Below are 20,229 nucleotides of genomic sequence, written 5' to 3'. Positions count from 1 at the left end.
CCACAGCAAACCAACATAAGCAGCGTTAGAGAGATCCCTTCAAATAATCTCCCTACCGGATAAGTAAACGTGCAGTCACCTTGATATATACCTCAGAACTAAGCATCAAACTGAGATTTCTCGAAGGCTAGTGATCTGATTAACAGGTCCTCTTGTGATGTATGACTGGGTTCCTTGGCATGCTATTTATTTAGCATGATCAAGTTCCATATGTTTATGCTTACTTGTTTCAGGATGCTCATATTCGGTAAAATTTGTTCTGAACACCACCTAAACCCCAAATAAAGAAGCCCAAATTTTACCTTAAAACAAAACAAATGGATCAAGGCAAGGTACTGAAGTAAAGCATGAGGTTTTGGTTAGTATCCTACTCATGCCTAATTTTCTGGGCATACCAGTAGAACAGCAGTGGACTGCAGGACAGGGTAGATTAATCTGGAAGGATAGTGATTTCTGGACTCTTGGGCGCATGCATCCAGTCAAAACCTTGGAGTAATTGCAATCAGCAATTGAACTTTTACTAGAAGGTCTTATCCTGTGTGCCCCAGCATGGGGTTGCACTGTTCTGGGAGTAAGGCTTGACACTGAACTGGTAACCAGAAGTTCCTTTTAAGATACACCTTTATGTCATTATGTTGTCTACTTTAAAATAAAAATTGTTTTTAGATGTGCTGGCAAGACCTTCATAACACTTGTTTTGCTGGACTTTAACCCTGAGTGTCAGAACACCTATCTTTGGGAGTTTTCACAGGATTATCACTTCTTTAGAAGACTACAGTTCCGCTGGGCTTGCTCTGTGTTCAGTAATGTGCCTCCCTCATGACTCTAGCTGTTGAGGTATGATTCTGACACTGCCTGGCCAAGCGTGAAATCTGCATGAGGGACCCAGTGTACAACCCGTGGGCTGCTTCCTTAGACCTTAGTTAGTGCATTGCTTATCTAACCAGGTTGTTCATTGCTGGGAAACAAGCATCGGTCTGCTCTCAGTGACTGACGTAGAATTCTCACATCCCAGATTTTTGAAGTTGCCTTTTTCAGTTTACTTTGCAAATCAAATCTTAGAGCACACCCTTGTGTCAATTTGGCCTCCAAGTCCTGTTTCCTAAGCCTTCCCATATGACCTAAAGCAAACACAGAATTACTGACCACACCTAAAGATCTTCAGAGGATTTTCCTCCTTATAACTGCAAAGGATGTTGAACACAGTCTCTCTCTGGTGGAAGCTACTGGGGATTGGTGTATCAGAAATAACCTGGCTCTGAACAGATGTTCTGTGTGACCTGGGGTACTTTCATCATATCCATGTGGCTTCAATTTCTTCGATAACTGCCTGTTCCTGTGGTATGAGAGTGCCCCAGTTTTCAGTGGCCTCACAGTGGAAGACACTGGGCTGTGATTTACTTCTTCTCTTACACCTGAAGAAAGGAATCAGCTCTCACGAAGTGCCATGTCTAACAGCAGAGAAGTCAACACACACCAGGGGAAAGCTTGAACACTCAGAGCTCGCATCTCTGAAGTGTCCAGCTCTTCACATCGTTTCCTACCTGCACTGATAGAGCTCTCCGGGTCCTTTACCTTTCGCCACATCTAACCATTTAGATAATGGTATTTGTGGGTGGAATCTGTGATGGGAATTTGAAGAGCTGATGAAGGATTTTTTTCTCAGAGTCAAATGAAGGTTCACTCTGCAGTGGACACAGGAAAAAAGGAGTGAGTGACAGAAAAGAAGGAAGATGGGACCTTTCTGCTGAACCCTCCATACAGTCAAAACCAAGGAACACTGTCCCGGATCTAACATTTCAAGATTTCTGAAAAACAGCTCAAGTCCATCTCAGGCTCTTAGGCCATCTGTCAGTTCTCTGTATGCTTTCAAAAATGCCAAGTGCCCTCCAAGCTCCTTTAGTCCCCAGCAAAGGAAGCCTGTCAGCCAGAAGCCTGCCACTACTTATTGAGCCATGGTCCCTCAACCACCCCCACTGCATCTCTGAAATGGTACCCGGTGATCTGATTCTCTTTTTTAAAAAAGAACATTGGCCTCCTTCCCTGTGAATAGATAAGAACGTGGAACAAAATTGTGTGCTGACCATGAGCTTCCTTCTAGCATTTGGTGCTAGTGTTTAACTGCCGTGTTCTGTTCCTTCTTGGTGTCTAATGGTGTGGTACGTGACTGTATGCTGTCCTGGCTGTCCTTTGTAAAATACCTCTGGGTACCCTGCAGTGACCTGCGAACTTTCTGTGTTCCAGACACTTGCTTGTAACCTGCTTATCTGAGGCCAAGCTCCTCGTCTAGGAGGCTTGTCCTCTCCTACCTTTGGATGCTGGGCACAGCACTAGCCTTTTATTAACTGTGGTTTTTGTTTTGAGAAAGATGGTGGGATAAGAAATGGTGCTGTTGCTCTGAGAACTTTGTTGTTTGGGTCCTGACGTGACTCTAAAAGGGTGTTTTTGTTTTGTTTTGATTTTGTCTCCAGAAGAACAGCAGTCAGCCATATTGTTCATTTGGAGGAATGAAAATGTTTTGCCTTTTGTTTTTGATAATTACTGTCTTTACCACCACATGCCTTTGCTTCCATCCATTCTCCTTTGTGGACGTTGCCCTTTCTGTATTTTTACCCAGAAGAGGATTATTAGCTTTGCTGCCCGAGGACCTCAGAGTCTGTGAGGAAAGGGAAAAGAAGGTTGTGCCATACAAGAAGTATGGACCTAGGCTGTGAAAACAGGGTTCTCATGGTTAACCTGCAAAGGCAAGGTCTACCAGGTAAGATGCCTCAACAGAGTAGAAAGAACAGGAACTGCTGGGTCGGAGATGTAGATTGGTGGCAGTTCTTACCCAGCATGTAGGAGCACCGAAAAATAAAAACAGTAGTAATAAGCACCAGATAGGACGTTTATAATTGTCGTGAAGCTGCAGAGAACATGCAGTGACATACTTATCCACATTCTTATAGCCTGAGGCCGTGTGTGGCTTGTGTATGATCTGGCTCCTGATATTTCAGCCCTGTTTGCCAAGAACACTTGAACTCTGATTCCACTTCTAATAACTACTCCTAGTCGCTTCCCAAGGCAGGGCTATCTACCGATCATTAATAATCTAAAAATGACTTTGTGTTTGTCACTTTCTATTGTGTCCTGACTGGTTGCCCACATTTTACACTAAAGCAGATGTTTCGTGTAGCAGAAGGATTCTGTGATACAGTAGGGAAGCTTGGGCAGTCTTAGTCTGCATGTGCTTCTGGTAAGAACAGCTAGCATTCATTTAAACATCTGGCTACTGTATGGCTATGCCCACAAATCAAAGAGTAATGATGAACCTTAAAATAGAGGACCAGAATAGCCATAGCTGAGGCCGAGAGCTCTCTTAACCTGGAATTTGAGACCAGCCTAAATAACCTAACAAGTCTCTTGTCTCAAAAAAAAAAAAAAAAAAAAAAAAAAAAGGATTTTTAGAAGCAAAATAGCATTTAAATTGCTTTTGTTGTAGCTGTGAGGACGAAGGGAAATTGAGGCTTTCTCACAGGCCATTCACACTGGTAAATGCCTAGTATGTACAGTGGTAATGAAAGGCAAGCCTCACCAGAACATGGGGCCTGCTCTTGGAAGGCTTAGAGTTCAGTAAAATAGTTGAATTTTTTAATATTTCCTAAACTCTGATGAATCCTAGAGACACAGCCTTCAAGACAGCTTTCTGTTGATAGGGAATCTATGTAAACAGATACCACCATTTGCTGCCTAAGGAGAGGCTGTGTTCCCAGAACATTTTGCTGGGAAAGTTTTTGTTGTTTTATAAACAACATAAAGTGTACTTACATCCAGACAGCTGTTCTGTGATACAGAACACTATTAGGCGTGTGGTCCAGTGTCGAGTAAAATGTTGTGCACTGTTTGGCTGTTACCTCAGGACAGTTTGCTAAATGAAGCAATGGTATGTGTAGGAACACATCCCTCCCAACATAGTTCTGTGTAGTATGTTTCTGGTGTAGAATCAAACTGACATCTTTGTCTCTGTAGAACTTGCAGTCTACTAGAGAAGATACCTAAATGGACGGATGAGTGGATACAGCTCAGTGGTAGAGCCCTCACTTTAACATGCATGATGTTTTTGAGAATGACCCTAGTACCTGTTAAAAATTAAAACCTTGACATTTAGAAGCAGAAAGAAATGTTTGCCCCTCCTTATGAGGTGTGGTTTCACTGTGTAGCTGGTCTGTACTACAGCAGTGTGTACTAGGCTAGCCACAGAGTCATGACAGCCCTTGCACCTTAGCCTCTGAGTGCTAAAGTTTCAGATGTGTGCTGCCATACCTGGCAAAACTTTTTTTTTTTAAGATTTATTCTTATTTATATTAGTACACTGTAGATGTCCTCAGACATACTAGAAGAGGGCATCGGATCCCATTACAGATGGTTGTGAGCCGCCACATGGTTGCTGGGAATTGAACTCGGGACCTCTGGAAGAGTAGTCAGTGCTCTTAACCTCGTGAGCCATCTCTTCAGCCCCTAAAACTTTTACTTTTAAACTAAGAAAATCAGTCAAGCATGGTGGCACACATCTGTAACCTCAGCATTCATGAAGATCATGAACCTAAGCTATGAGACTCTGTCTCAGATATCAAAAAATAAGCTTAAGAGAATCAAGGAGTAGGGGATGTATCTATCTATACTGAAACCTAGAAAAGGAACATGGATCCATTCCTGCTGCACAGAAGGATCAGGACAGATCTAGACTGGTTGTAGGTGAAAGGTTCATGTGGCAAGAAAGTGGTTAACTAAGGAGAAAGTGCAGCAGGGCTAGAGATAAAGGGAGAGTCAAAGGTCATTCAGGCTCTTCCTGGCCTTGGAGGAGATTTTTTAAATTGAATTTAAACACTATGAGAAAGTATTTAAAAGGCTTTTACTACAGAAATGTTCCCTCAGGAGCCACCTTTGTAGACAAAGACGTGGTAATTGCAGAAAGGACACTCTAAAAAACTTCTTGCTCAAGTTTGGAAGCAAGGTCTGGAGTTAGTATTCATTGGTACCAGTGAAGGTAAAATGGGCAGAAAAACACCAGTTTTCTGAAGGAAACAAATGTCATATAGGCATATAATTGGGAGTGTGAATGATGACAGCCAGCTTTCTGGCTTGAGTGACTGTCCGCTGTGTCATTTACTGAGGTGGAAAGCTAGGGGAGGAGCCTGTTTGTTGGGGCACATCAAAACTTTAGGGCAGGTTTTATGGAGAAGGTAATCCTGAAAGTGGGTCAGACATAGACATTGTACAAATAGAAGCCAGGTCAGGGTGAGTCACAGACATGGAAAGTTTAGCAGGGAGAAAGCAGTTACTAGGGAACTTTGAGGAATGCTCAGAAATGACGTGGGCTTTCCTGTGAGGGTTGAGTACACGTGGATTCATCTAAGAAATAGAGAAAGCACATGAGCAAATGCATGGAGATAAGTATTTGTGAATTAAGTCAAAAAAGCAACTTAGGTTAAACCAGGAAATTAGGAAATAGTGATAAAGGCTCCTGTTGGGAACAGGAACACTGTGTGTTCGTTCAGATGCTGACTCCTGCCCAGAGATCTGGTTGCATGGTTCAGACCCTGGCATTGTCATCATGATTATTGGGTCATCTCCTGTCTCAATGATATGTAAAACTTCTTTTCCATTACCTCTGATTAATTGGTTAATAAAGAGCTGATTCAGCCTAGAGCTGGACAAGAGAGAATGGAATGGGACTTATGGTCCCAGTCAGGGGGACCCAAAAGAGAGGAGAGGAGGAGGAAGAGAAGGACCAGGGGGATGGGCCATGAGGACACATGGAGTAGAGCAAGCCAGAACAAGACTCAGATTGCAGGGAAAGGACCACGTGGCTAGGAAGTAGGCAGCCATAGAGGGTTACAAGAGATGAGTATCTGGTCAGCATAGTACCTACAGCTTGTCAGTAGATAGGTCTCTCTGTCATTTATTCAGAAGCAAAAATGGGATAGAGTGGGTGTAAAAGGCCCTGTTGTTACTGGGAGCAAAAGGGGTGAGGAGAAGCCCCTAAAATTTACAGGACCAAATTTGTTAGGCTGCCTGGGGCTCCTGGAGAGCCAAGGGATGGTGGGTAACTGGTAGAGATGGGCGTTTAGTATGTATTGAAATAATTGAAATCAAGATTGGTTTTGGGTTTTTGGTTTTGGTTTTGGGGAAATTCTTTTCATGTCAGTACAGAAACAGGCTTACATAGGAGTGATGCATTTGAAGGGACTACAGAGGAAAGATCCATGTGACTTTAGTGGAGATGGGGAAGAAGAGTCAAAGCTAACTTAAGGACTTAACCATTGGCAACTGGAAGAAGTGGAAGTGCAGATGATCGGCTAGGTTAGACTGGGACCGTTGTCATTTAAGTCTGTCTGAAGTCAGTGTCCGGTGAGTGAATTGCCTCAAGAAAGGTATTGAAGTGGAGCTACATAAGCACATTGCTGACTTCAAACACTTAACATGAAACTCAAAACCTTGTACAAAATGGAACTTCCGAATTCCATGGAACTCCTTGTATTCGATTGGGAGAATCAGCTACCAGTAGCAGTACACGAGCTGGCTATTTCAGAATTGTTAACTTTACCAACCAGATTTTGCTTATTTTTTCCCCTTGATTTGAACATCCTGCTAGGAATTTTAAGTGGTTTTTTTTTATACTGTAAAAATTCTTTCATTGATTCCTTTGTATGAGATTGTATCTGAGCAGGATATCAACAGATGGGGTGACTGGCCTTAAAATTCTAGCTCTTAGTGTCGAAGTGTTGTATTGGAGAGGAAAGACTTGAAGGGTGGCACTTTCTCCCATAAAGAGCTGAACAGTTTTCCTTTATGAACCTTGGCCCTTACTGAGCCCTAGTAGTTCTGACCCATAAAGCCTTCTTTATATACTGGTAATAGAGTAAAATAGACTTTAGGGGAAAGTGCTTTCCCTTCGAAAACCTGTTGTAACGGAGGAGATAACTCAGCTTGTTTAAGAAGCTGAGTTATGCCTAAAGCCTGATAACTACTCATACTCCAGCTTTTGTTCATGCATATTGAGGTTCTAGAACCTAGGCCTAACAAGATGGGTGATTTCCTAAAATTTGTAGTTAGGTTCTCACTGTTTGAATGCTGTACCTTAGAGAAAAATAGTTGGAGGGAGGTGGCATTCTCTTATACAGAGCTGAAGGGTTGGCTGCCCAGTTTCTTTCTCTTAGTATGTTTTTGCTAACTCCCACAGGGATCCCTATAGCTTTGGAGATAGTCGCGATACAAGGCGTGATCGCTCTCCAATTCGAGGAAGTCCAAGGAGAGAACCCAGGGATGGCAGAAATGGCCGGGATGCCCGTGATAGCAGAGACATTCGAGATCCTCGGGAGTTGCGGGACCGCAGAGACAGCAGGGACATTCGGGATCACAGAGACAGCAGAAGTATACGTGAAGCCCGGGACCTGAGGGATTTTCGGGACTTTCGTGATCTAAGAGACTCTAGAGATTTTCGAGACCATCGAGACCCTGTGTATGACAGATACAGAGATATACGAGATTCCAGAGACCCTCTGTACAGGTACGTACGTGGATGCACTTTCTGAGAACTCTACATGAGTGACCTTATATTTCCTGTTCTTATCAAGTCGTACTCAATACGTTTGCTGAATGTATGAATAACTGATGTATTGTACTTATTTAAAGCATATAGAGGGGCTAGAGAGATGGCTCAGCAGTTAAGAGCACTGACTGCTCTTCCAGAGGTCCTGAGTTCAGTTCCCAGCAACCACGTGGTGGCTCACAACCATTTGTAATGGGATCTGATGCCCTCTTCTGGTGTGTCTGAAGAGAGCTACAGTATATTCACATATAATAAATAAACAAATATTTAAAAAAAAAAAGGCATCTGGAACTGGGCATCAGTAGCATACACCTTTATTCCCAGCACTTGGGAGGCAGAGGTGGGCACATCTCTTGAGTTAGAAAACAACCAGGGCTACACAGAAAATCCCTGTCTCAGAAAATCAAATAAGCATCTGGATCTAACTGTGTTGTGAAAGACGCTGCTGTACAAATGAAAGCACAAGTGGAGCATGAATTCGGTTGGCCATGCAAGAACACAAAGATATGCGGGTAGGCAGGAAATGCATGAAAGATGGTCCATATCATAAGTCATCAGGCAGATGCCAATGAAAGCCACTTGAGAACCCATTTCACACCTGGTGACTTTCAGGAAAGATACAGGAAATATTTATTAGCAAGATAAGTACAGTTTCTTAGACTTGGATGGTTAGACGGTTCATGTCCATGTGGTAGTACATACCTGTAATCCTAGCACAGGGAGATGAGGCAAGAAGTCTCGTTTAAACCACTGTGAAAAATGGCTCAGGAGTTCCTCAAAAGTTCAAAAATGTAGGCTTCTAAGAAGACTATGTGGCCAGTCAGGTATCTACTGCACAGACAGGAGGACCAAAGTGCTAATCTCCAGTACCTACAAACATACCAAGCATGGTGCATGCATCTGTAGCCTCAGCACTGAGGCGGTACAGACAAGTGGATCCCTGCAGTTCTTGGCCAACCATCTTTGACAAACAGATGAGCTCCAGGTTCAATGAGAGACTCTCTTATCTTTCTCAATAAGAATAACATTAAGAGAGATCAAAGGGACTGGAGAGATGGCTCGGTGGTTAAGAGCACTGACTGCTCTTCCAGAGGTCCTGAGTTCAATTCCCAGCAACCACATGGTGGCTCACAACCATCTGTAATGGGATTTGATGCCCTCTTCTACTATGTCTGAAGACAGTGACAGTGTACTTATATTCATAAAATAAATAAATATATTTTTAAAAAGTGGTCAAGGAAGGTACAGGACTCCACCCTTTGGTCTCTATACACTCATACACAGTGTTATACACCACATACACACATACATACACTAAACACCACATACACAGTGTTAAAGAGTTGAGGAGGATTCAGATAGTCATGTGTGACTGTGTATAGCAGCACTAGCCATATAAACGACAAGGAACGGAACCCAGATACCCATCAGCAAATGATAGGAAGGTTGTTCAGTCATGTTTATGAAATGCTGATAGATGTTAAGACAGAGGTGAACACTGAAAACATTGTGCTATGTAAATTAAGCCACACACACACAAAAGCACAACAGCTACCATGTAATTCCACTTATTTGACATCCTTGGAATAGACAAATCCATAAAGTTAAGAAATACATGTTGGGGCTGGAGAGATGGCTCAGTGGTTAAGAGCACTGACTGCTCTTCCAGAAGTGTCCTGAGTTCAAATCCCAGCAACCACGTGGTGGCTCACAACTATCTGCAATGGGGTCTGATGTCCTCTATGGGTGTGCCTGAAGACAGCTACAGTGTACTTGCATATAATAATAAATAAATCTTTAAAAAAAAAAAAAGAAATACATGTTGTCAGGGGCTGGGGAAAGCAGGCAAATGATGTAGACTTCTGTTTGAGGTTATCTAACAATTGGAAATGGGTAGTGGTGACAGCTACATGGCACTGGGGTTACAGTGCAGGTGAGGGTGCACTTAGATGGTTTAAAGTAGTGGTGATACACACCTGTGATCGCAGCACAGAGAAATGAGGCACAAGAACAGGAGTTCAAAGGCAGCCTTAGCTAAAGAGCAAGCTCAAGGCCACAGGAAACCCTGCCTAAAAAAAGACTATAATGACAAGTTATTGATACATATTCTACAGCAGGTTTTTAAAGCATAGGGAAGAGAGATGGAGAAGGTATAAAGGTATAAAGTCCAACAACTGTTTTCCATTTGCCCAAGTGCTGTCTGTATACCATCTCTCTTCACCTCAAGTCCTCGTCGTTTTGTGAGGTGAGTTAACTCAGTCACAGCCCCAGAGACCGTGAACATGTCCTGTGTATAACCCTGCATGGTAGTTCTTATGACTGCCTGGAGGGACTTGAGTTTTGAAGCATTCTCTCCATCTTATTTTTGCCACATAGGGCCGAGTTGTAACGTGAGAAATTGTCCTTGACTTTTCAGGAGAGAAGGCTCATACGACCGGTATCTGAGGGTGGATGACTATTGCCGGAGGAAGGATGACTCGTACTTTGACCGGTACAGAGACAGCTTTGATGGACGGGGCCCTCCTGGCCCAGAGAGTCAATCTCGAGCAAAAGGTGAAGTCGCAGCAGTGTGTTCCCATTACTGGAGGGGGGAGTCACCAAAGATTTGTGGACACCAGCACCTCTACACAAAGGGCTCAGTGACTCAGCCAGGCAGTCCACAGGTGTTAATGTTGATGTTTAAATGCAAATTAGCATTATGTAGTTTAATCATCCTACAGGAAATGAGAAGTTGTAATGTGGAGAAATGAGGAGAAGGTTGCAGGTGAAGGGGCTGGGACTTCCTTGCCTTGTCACTTGTTTTGCAGGTAACTGACCACACATACAGGGTGGGGTTTCATGTGTCTTTGTCATTCTTACCTAACAGCTTCTCCCTTAGCTAAAGGTAAGACGATCTGCAAAGAGTGTCAAGCCGTTTTGTACTGGCCAAGTAGAGATGGGGGAGACTCATCTACTCTTGCCCATTTAACTAATACTGGGAATTGGGAAATTTGATTTGTTTGTTTGTTTCAAAGAAAATCCAGACAAATTTACATTGGAAACATTATAGAACTGGAAAGAACGACAGAGTCCAGTGTTGGAGAGATAGACAGCTGCTGATTTGGGGAAAGTCTGCTATAATCCAGGCCTGGCTCCACCTCCCTGGCATCTTGTCCAACTTTTTCTTTTTTTCTAAACAGGAGTAGACCTTGCTGATTGGAGGTCACAGTGTTAAACTAGGCAGACCTTGAACTCTGCAGTCCTCTGGCCTCAGTCTTCCAAGTGCTGGAATTGTACAGACATGAGTCACCACACTGGGTGATCCACCTTTTTAAAACATAAATAACTAACTTCCTTTCTTGGTCAGTTTAGTAGTAGAATTATATAAAGTATTACAGTGGCTGTGGCCTGTCACCCAAGGTTTTATCTTGATGGATTTAAGATAGTAGAAAAAAGTAAAATATGGTTAAGAATGAGAGACCTGGGGATTAATTCAGAATGTCTGACTGCATTATGGAAGGACAGCCCTTACGTTTCCCCTGCTGGTGTATTGCAGAGCGTTTGAAACGTGAGGAACGACGTAGAGAGGAGCTTTATCGTCGGTATTTTGAGGAGATCCAGCGACGCTTTGATGCTGAGAGGCCTGTGGATTGCTCAGTTATTGTGGTCAACAAACAGACTAAGTAAGAAGCCCGTGCTTGTTTCTCCTCGGTATGGAAAAGGGGTCAGTGCTTAGCAGCTCCAGAGGCTCACCGACTTGGCTGCCCCACTGTTACCTGAGCTTAAGCTAGAGCTCTTCCACTCAGTGACAGGAAACCCAACATAAAGGTTCAAACATGGCCTCCTCTAAAGTCCAGCTGTGCGCAAGACATGCCCCCTGTCAGTGTCTCGGTGCTGCCTTCCTTGCTTCTGCCCTCTTCCTGACCATGTTTTCTACTTGAAGAGTCAGAGTTACAGTGACTTCTTAGCTTAGCAAACCTACTAAAGACAAGGCTTCTCTTTTCTGATACTGTGTGTGTGTGTGTGTGTGTGTATACATGCACATAAGTGTATGGGTGCTGCAAAAGCCAAATGACAGCATAGGCTCTCCTCCTTCCTTATTCCTTTGAAAAAGGACTTCTTAGCCAGGCACTGGTTATGTACTTCCTTAATCTCAGCACTCAGGAGGCAGAGACAGGCAGATCTCTTTGAGTTCAAGGACGGCCTGATCTATAGAGTGAGCTCCGGGACAGCCAGGGCTTCAGAGAAACGCTGTCTCAAAAACTCAAAAAAGAAAAAAGAAAGGGCCGCTTTCCAAACCTAGAAAGAACTACTGGTACTCTGCTAGGTTATCAGCCATAAAGCACCAACAGTTCTCCTGTCTGTCTGTGGGATTACAGACGCGCTTGATCCTCGCTCTGCAGCCGTCCTCCCAGGGTGTGACCAGACATCTTAGAGTTTTCCTGAGACTAAGCTAGCTCACTGTAACTCCCAATGCTAATGTTGTCACTGTGGACTGGGGCCCGGGATACTGTGATTTACTAGGGCCGGGTTATATACCATAGACTTAGAGATGAGATTAGCCTTGCAGAATCATGTGAACTGAGAATAAGAATGGAAGTGTATTCTAGTCAAGAAAAGGAATAGATCTCCCCCCTCCCCCCACTTCCACAAGGGGCAGCCTTGAATCCTGGAGGAATTCAGAAAGTTTGGCCCTACAGAAGTGTTAGGTGACCTCATTAACCAGGTCAGAGTCCTAACACCTCTCTGTTCCACTCTGTTAAGCTTTCACAATTGTCTTGAGCTGTGTTCTCCTTCTGCTGTAGTTAGTAAATCTGTATATTTTCTAGCCCTGTACAGTTACAGAAGCTCATTTCAAAGGAGCAGTGGCTAGGTAGGAAATCTGTTAAGACACCAGCCAGCAGGTGAGAGTTCACAAGTGCCAAATACATAGTCATCATTTTCTAAGCATCTACCCCATATTGCCTACTGGGTGCTTTACATAAACGATTTATAGTCTTCACTGTAGTTCTATGTGGGTCACTTAGCGAGGGGTAGGGGTCTGTGCATGTGTGCATGGGACTGTAGTAGTAACAAGCAAATACTTTAGCCATTGCTGCTTATGGGGCCTCCTAGACTAGTGAGGAAGGGGACAGAACTATAGAGATAATGAGTCCTGTGAGGGGAAGGACCAGAGGGTTAATTTAAATTGGAGGCAAAATCAAATGACAGGAACTAAGTCACGTTCCTGTGTTACTGGCTCCAAGTTTGGTAAGAATTAAAGGACCTACTCGTAGCTTCCCTTCTGTCTTAGTCAGGGTTTCATTGCTGTGAAGAGACACCATGACCTTAGCAACTTTCATAAAGGCAAACATTTCATTGGGGCTGGCTTATAGTTTCAGAGGTTCAATCCATTGTCATCATGGCGGGAAGCATGGCAGCATCCAGGCAGACTTGGTGCTGAATGCAGCAGGAGGAGATTGTGCTACACACTGGGTGGAGCTTGAGCATAGGAGACCTCAAAGCCCACTTCCACACTTCCTCTAACAAAGCCACACCTCCAAAGAGTGCCACTTCCCATGGGCCAGACATGCAAAGCATCACAACAGCTTTACAAGTAAATGCTGGAATTGGAATCCAGGCTCACATTTCTACCATCCAAGCACACTGTGTTCCCATACTGCCTCCCTGAGAATTGAAGAGTACAGCAGGCCCTAGAAAGCAGTTGTAGACTAGAGAATCAGAAGAGAGGTACCAGCCAGTAGTGCTGACACCTATAGTCTCAGCACTGTAGAGCAAGGGTAGGATTACTTCACATTCAGGGGGATCCTGTCTTGTTTCAGAATCCCAGGACTGCTCCACTGCATATATAGTATGTGTAGCCAGTGTAAATAAAGCCCTGCTGATGGAGGAGAAAGAAGTTGAGACTTTGACCTTCCAGGTAGAAACTGCCCAATCAATGTCATTGATCATTAATCAAACAAATTCATCAGATGCTCTGAACAAAGTCAGATATGAAAGGTTAACAGATCCTGGTAAACTAGACCCTAGGGAGGAGCTGCACATTAGTGCCATCGCCGTCGTTAGGGACCTTGGCTTTACTTCAAATCTAGGACCAGAGTTTTCATGCAGGCCCTTATGATTGCCCAGTAGGTGTTGGTTTTTATTCAATCATCAAACATGATATTGATGAACAACATGACCATTAAGCCTAGACTGTTGACATATAGGACTGTCAGGGGACCTATGGGTCACAGGACAAAGGTTCTACTGCCTCAGAATGAATCTAATGCTTAGAGGAAAGACAAATAAGGTTGTGAAGAAACAGCTTCAGTTTTTGGCTTATCCCATTACAGTCTTCATGAAGAAAGAAGTGTGAGCATCGGCAATGATGAGGCTAAGGATAAGGAAGAGGGGGAAGAAGAAAGACAGTCTGCTAGAGCCCAGAACGCACACTGCTAGTTCATTGAAAGAGGCAGAAGAGGAGGAGGGTGATGAGGAGAAGAGGAGGACTGTGGAGAGGCACAGTGGGGAATGGAGTCTGACCATCCAAGCAGAGAGGCAGGCAGATCTACATTTGAGGCCAGTCTGGTCTACAGAGCGAGTTCCAGAAAAAACCTGACTCAAAAATACCCAAAACAGAGAAGAGTTTGATTAAAAACAAAGCCTATTTTGGGGGGCAGAAGTCCTGGTGGTGTCAGAGTAATCTTCTCCTTAGGCCCTTCACCAGCAGTTGGGAAGAGCACTGGCCACAGAGCCGCAAGGTCGCCCCTCATTAGCACACCTGTGAAATGGTACATCAAAGCAAAATTTGGAAAGCTATCAGAAAGAGTTTGGACAAAAAACATGCTTAGAACTTCTTGTTCATTAAACTGGCAGAAGAACTGGAGAGCAAACACAACAGTTAAGAACACTCACTGACGCTTGGTTGGGAGGCAAAGGCAGTCGAATTTCTGAGGTCGAGGACAGCCAGGGCTACACAGAGAATTCCTGTGTTGTCTCAAAAAAACAAAACAAAACAACCACTAGCTGACTGCTCTTCCAGAGGAGCTGCAGTCATTTCTCAGCACCACATGGAGGCTGACAGCCTTCTCTAACTTCAGTCCTAGAGGATCCAGTGCCCTCTTCTGGCCTCCTGGGACACAAGGGGGTTCAAGGTACACAGATAGACAAGGCATATAAATAGAAACCTTTTAAATGTAGTAAATAAACTGGTAGAGGGTAAAGAGAGCTACAAAAAGTTTTATGAGCAGTTTTGAAAACCTGTAAGTCAGAGTGGATGAAGACTATCCAAGTCAGATGTCTTCACTTTTTCTGACACTACTTCTGGGGATAAGATGGTTTCTTCTAAAGACCAGAGTGAAGAAAACTAGAAACACATCTGTGTTCTCCCTGGGAGCCCTCTGTGGATCGTCATCAAGGAGAGGCTCAGAGTGACCTGTGTGACTGAGCTCACTGATGGACCAGCATTGTGTCCATAGCTGAAGAATTTGGAGGGGAAGATGTGTTAGGTACCAAAGACTGCTTGGAACAGGAAGAGAAGACCAGGTTTGAAAACTTAGTAAAATTATAAAAGATCTCTTAGGGAAAAGGTCAAAGGTGGTGTGTCAGCTCTCTTGGTGACATCATGCTGCTGTCATGAGCACATATGGGTAGATAGCAAATAATGGAAAAAAAACATAAAGGCTCAACACCTGAGAGACAACTCAGCCTTAGGAGTTAGAAAATGGCAGAAGACCCCCATGGAGAGCTACCTGACTAGTCCATTATGGAGAGAGACCTTAAGGCATGAAGCAGGCAGAGGCTGAGGCAAGGCAGGTCTGGAGAACCTGGCTACTTAGTGTTTGGAGCTGTGCCCCTATCCTGTGACTTCAGTGGAAGCTCCCTAGAGCAGTCTAGAAGGTCCTAGAGGATGCTCAGGCTGCCTGTTGTTGGGTGTGAGTCCACTGCTGACAGTACCAGCACTGTTGTGGCAAGTGCCCTTTGGAGTGACTACACATCACACATGGAAGCAGCAGACAGGCTTTGCCAGAAGTCACACTGACACACATGCTCGGTGCCCTTCACTCCCTCTGAGGTCGTTTTTTCTGAGTGGGAGTTGGGCAGTGCTAAACATCTGGATGGCATGTGGCTGACGATGAAGCTGCAGCTTCTTCCTTTTAAGTGAGACTGGTGACTCTGGCCTCGATGTGAAGCCAGTGATGCTTTTTCGAGTGTCACTTCATCCTGTAACCGTTAAATAGTCTAATGACTAATAGTTAAATAGTCTGGTGACAGCTTGTTAAGCTAAGCTCAGCAGGAAGCACTCTCCTCAGGGCTTGCTTTACAGAGTACAGGGAACAAAGTGCTGATCTTCCCAAGGTCTGACCCGGCTGGCTGCAAGCAACCCTGCGAGCGAGGCTTCTGAAACACCGTGTCCAGTCAGAATCAGCTTTAACAGACAATGAGGTGGGGAGGAGGCATGCGGCTCAAGTTCTGCTCTAGTGGCTACTTCCTGCATGCCCATAGCACTAGTTAAAATTATTCTAGAAACTCAAAGGTAGTACTAGGTAGGCTAAAGTCTGAGTTCTGAGGAGGACAGCTGGCTAAGGTTCAGAAGTTCACAGCTTGAGCTGTGGCGAGGAAGTGCTCACCTGGGTCCTGTTTTTTCTCGTAGAGATTATGCTGAGTCTGTGGGGAGGAAGGTGCGAGACCTAGGCATGGTCGTGGACCTGATCTTCCTCAACACAGAGGTGTCCCTCTCACAAGCTCTGGAGGATGTCAGCAGGGGAGGCTCTCCCTTCGCCATTGTCATCACCCAGCAGCACCAGATTCACCGTTCCTGCACAGTCAACATCATGTTCGGAACACCACAAGGTACAGAGGTAGTCCAAATTCCCAGAGGTAGTCACCAGCACAGATTCTGTGCCCTGCCCATGAGAAGTGGGTTTTGAGAAATGGCTGACGTTTCAGTTCCACTGTGGCAGCCCCTTCCTTTGCTATGGAAAAGACTTTGATCTTTTCCTTGGTGTTTTCTGACACTGTTGTAGACCTGCTGGCCGACTGTCAACAGCCAGCTATTGTGGGGAGGTGAGCTGATTAGTAGTGGTCATATAAGTTCTCATGTGTTAGTTCTCCCACTGTGTCCCATCTCAGACCACCAGCGGGACATCACTGAAGGAACTCTTGGAAAGCCTGGCTCTCAGTGAGGTCTGGCTTAGGCATCTGCTACCTGACAGGGGTGAGACTCTCACAAACAAGCTGCTGTCTGTCAGTGTGCTAGAGTAGTTAAACTGACAGGAGAGGCTCTGGTTCACTAGAGGAAGGCTCTTGGAGTGCTTTGAGCCCAAGCACTGAGACTCTGCCATCGGTGCCCTGACTGTGGCTCTTAAGCCTAACTTCCCCTTTTCCACCTGCCTATGATCTCCGTTGACCTGGCGCTCACACCCATAGTCACAGGCTTGGTAGAATTGTCCTTAGCTTGTATCTAGATATTTATGTAAGGTTCCAAGAAGTGTCCTCAGTGCCCGTAAGACTGCTGCCCCACTAAGAAGAGGTGGTTATTTAGGGTTACAGTTTAATCTTAGTCCATGACCTTTGAACTGATGAATTAAAAAGCTGTAGTGGCTCTGCCCTGAGCACAGCAGGGAGCCAGGCTTCACACAAGACTCTCCAGTCTCCTGCTGCCGTGTGGAGGCTGCCCAGCTGCTCCCCAAGTGGCCTATTCGACACTGTGGGAGGCTGTTGTGTTCCTTTGGTTTTTACCACAGGTCTGTGATCCACTGAAGAAATAGCTCTGTAGGAAGAAGGTGTGTCCCACACTGAAGAGCGAGCGATGCTCTGTCCCTCAGCCCACCCCACTCTAGGTTCAAGACTTGTTAGCACTGCAGTGCTTCTCTGCTTTGAGGTTGAGAAAGGCTTGGCAAAGCACAGCAGTGGGCACTTGGATCTGTCATGGGAGAAAATGACTGGTGTCATTCCCTCCTGTAGAGCATCGCAACATGCCCCAGGCAGATGCCATGGTGCTGGTGGCCAGAAATTATGAGCGCTACAAGAATGACTGTCGAGAAAAGGAACGTGAGGAGATTGCCCGACAGGCAGCCAAAATGGCTAATGACGCCATCCTCCAGGAAAGAGATCGTGGGGGCCCTGAAGAGGGAGGTCGTGGAGGGCACCCTCCAGCTATCCAGAGCCTCATCAACCTCCTGGCAGACAACAGATACCTCACTGCCGAGGAGACGGACAAGATCATCAACTACCTGCGAGAGCGGAAGGAGCGGCTCCTGAGGAGCAGCGCCGACTCTCTGCCTGGTGAGCTACGTGGCAGGGCCGAGGTGAAGTTCTCACTCTGCATTTCTCTCATCCCGTGCTCTGTTGGGAGGGTGGCATGCCCAGGGTTCTCTGGGGTGGGCAAGGGAAGTGAGCCATCCTTTGGCTTCTCCCACAATCCATGCACGCTGATGATGCTGTAATGATGATCTCCATTCTCTGCTGAGCTCTGCTCCCTAGAGTTGGGCTGCTGGGGCTTAATCTATCTAGTATTGTTGGCGTCCTGGGAGCCATAATGGATGCCCCTTGTTTATTTGTTTTGTTTTGTTTTGTTTGTTTTAAGCAATTCTGTTGGGCATTGGGCTGCTCTCTGTGAAGCAACGGCCCCTTTGGAATGTGATGTTACTGTCTTGTACTGTATGATTGTTGTGGTGTGTGATTGCTGTTCTTGTGGCTGCTAGGCCTCCTGCCCTTAGGGGGCACTCTCAACCAGATGCCTCCCTCTTCTGTCTTCCAGGCCCGATTTCCCGCCAGCCACTCGGGGCGGCCTCGGGTTCCTCGCTGAAGTCACAACCAAGTTCACAACCGCTTCAGAGCGGCCAAGTGCTCCCTTCTGCTACACCCACTCCAGCCGCACCCCCCACCTCCCAGCAAGAGCTTCAGGCCAAAATCCTCAGCCTCTTCAATAGTGGCGCAGTTGCGGCCAACAGCAGCTCTGCATCCCCCTCAGTGGCTACCGGAAGCTCTCAGAACCAGAATTTTTCCACAGCAGCAAACAGCCAGCCTCAGCAAAGACCGCAGGCCTCAGGAAATCAGCCTCCAAACATTGTGGGACAGGCAGGGTCTGCTCGGAACATGGGCCCTAGGCCTGGGGCTCCTTCCCAAGGGCTCTTTGGTCAGCCTTCCAGTCACCTGGCACCCGCCAGCACCATGGCTAGCCAGAGGCCTGTATCTTCCACAGGTATTAACTTTGACAATCCAAGTGTACAAAAGGCTCTGGACACCCTGATTCAGAGTGGCCCTGCCCTTTCCCACCTGGTTAGCCAAACTGCAGCACAGGTGGGGCGGCCCCAGGCCCCCATGGGATCTTACCAGAGGCATTACTGAGGTTCTACTGGTCTACTGTTCCTAGCCCCCCCTTCTCCCTGGCCCCTCCCACTTCATCCTAAGTAGAGTTGTTTGGAAGTGTTCGGAACACTTTCCAGGTCAACAGCAAATATCCTAAGTTTCTCTCACCACTCCTTCCTGCGGCTGTTGCTTATCACTTAACAGAATCAGAACTTAGACTGCATTCGGGGCTGGATCTTTTGTTTGGGTAGAAGATAAGTGTTCTGGGATCTGGGCTCAGCTTCTGTCTGGGATCGCTCTGGCACCTGCCTGGCAGATTTGGAGGAACAGGAAGAAGCCAAGCGCAGCTGCCCTATGGGAACACCATTTTTGGAGGCAGTGGTCACAGCCTTAGTTTTCACCTCCACAGCAGCCAGAGCTGCGTCCTGCCTGGCTCCCAGTGAAGCCAGGTGGTCTTGGCAGACAGTGTCATCATTGTTCCATCAGAGAATAGAACTCCAAGGACTCAAGAGTGATTTCTCTGGACTGTCAAAGTGCCATGTGGCCAGAGAAGAGAGGACTCTTGTGACTGCATCAGAGTGGTCCCTTGAAGTTGGTTTGGTTTCGTATTTTTTTATTTTCCTGGAGGGTCTCCAGACAAGTGAGCAGCTCTCTTGGCACTTTGACATGAACTGTGACCCTGGGGCCCACTGCTCTCCACAGCGTTAGCCGCACCTTTCTCTCCGGCTGCACCTCATGCAGTCAGCACTGGGGGCAGCTCCAAGCTCTGGAGCTGGACCTGGGTGGTTCGTGATTTCTTTTGAGCCCCAGGCTTTTGTTTTCATTCAGACTCTTGTTCTGTTTTCTGATGAGCAGGAGACAGGGACCACTTGATGATAGACTGTGGTCGTTGGGTATGTTCTCATACAGAGACAGGGTGATGTCAGAGAAGGGCTCTGGCTGCTGCCCTGAATGGAGCCAGAGGAAGAAGCACCTTTTGCTTTGGGAAAGGCTGCTCATTAGATGTAGTGAGGATCAGGTCAGGGGAGAGTCAGGCCTGGCTGGGCGGCAAGAGTGCTAACTCCAGTCCAGTCCCTGCCAGAGGCTGAGCAAACCAGTTTCAAAAGCTAAGTCCCCAAATGGCAGCAGTTTATGTTCTGATCTGTTTGTGTTATACGGTGGGTCCTCCTCCCCCTTTGGAACTCTTGTGTTGTTGATATAATGAAATAATTACTTTTTAATTAAAATGAAAAAGTCAGACCTGTGCTAATCTTTCTTGGGTGTGTCTGCAGCAGCACCTCTGCTGAGCACTTTCCCCAAGAGCAGAGTCTCTGTGCCCAGCCTAAACTTGCTGTTCTGCCCACCAGTGAGAAGTGTTTATAGGA

The 20,229-nt window shown here is 45.9% G+C and overlaps 1 protein-coding gene across 3 annotated transcripts in view; it reads left to right on the top strand.

Moving 5' to 3' along the window:
* Ncoa5 (nuclear receptor coactivator 5) overlaps nt 1–20,104 on the top strand; it is a 34,624-nt gene extending 14,520 nt beyond the window's left edge. For 2 of the 3 annotated variants that reach the window (XM_021180231.1, XM_021180240.2), the window contains exons 3-8: nt 7,223–7,549; nt 10,008–10,144; nt 11,127–11,253; nt 16,206–16,405; nt 17,519–17,839; nt 18,315–20,104. In XM_021180231.1, the coding sequence (XP_021035890.1) occupies nt 7,223–7,549; nt 10,008–10,144; nt 11,127–11,253; nt 16,206–16,405; nt 17,519–17,839; nt 18,315–18,904 (1,702 nt within the window). In that variant the 3' untranslated portion in view covers nt 18,905–20,104. Of the gene's footprint in view, nt 1–7,222; nt 7,550–10,007; nt 10,145–11,126; nt 11,254–16,205; nt 16,406–17,518; nt 17,863–18,314 lie in introns of all 3 variants that reach the window. The other variant, XM_029470914.1, reaches the window with a different exon arrangement.
* The last annotated feature ends 125 nt before the right edge of the window (nt 20,105–20,229 follow it).

Source organism: Mus caroli, chromosome 2 (assembly GCF_900094665.2).
Source record: "Mus caroli chromosome 2, CAROLI_EIJ_v1.1, whole genome shotgun sequence".
Taxonomy (NCBI): Eukaryota; Metazoa; Chordata; class Mammalia; order Rodentia; family Muridae; genus Mus; species Mus caroli.
The sequence above is the reverse complement of the archived record's forward strand: the minus strand, read 5'-3'. Positions and strand labels throughout refer to the sequence as shown.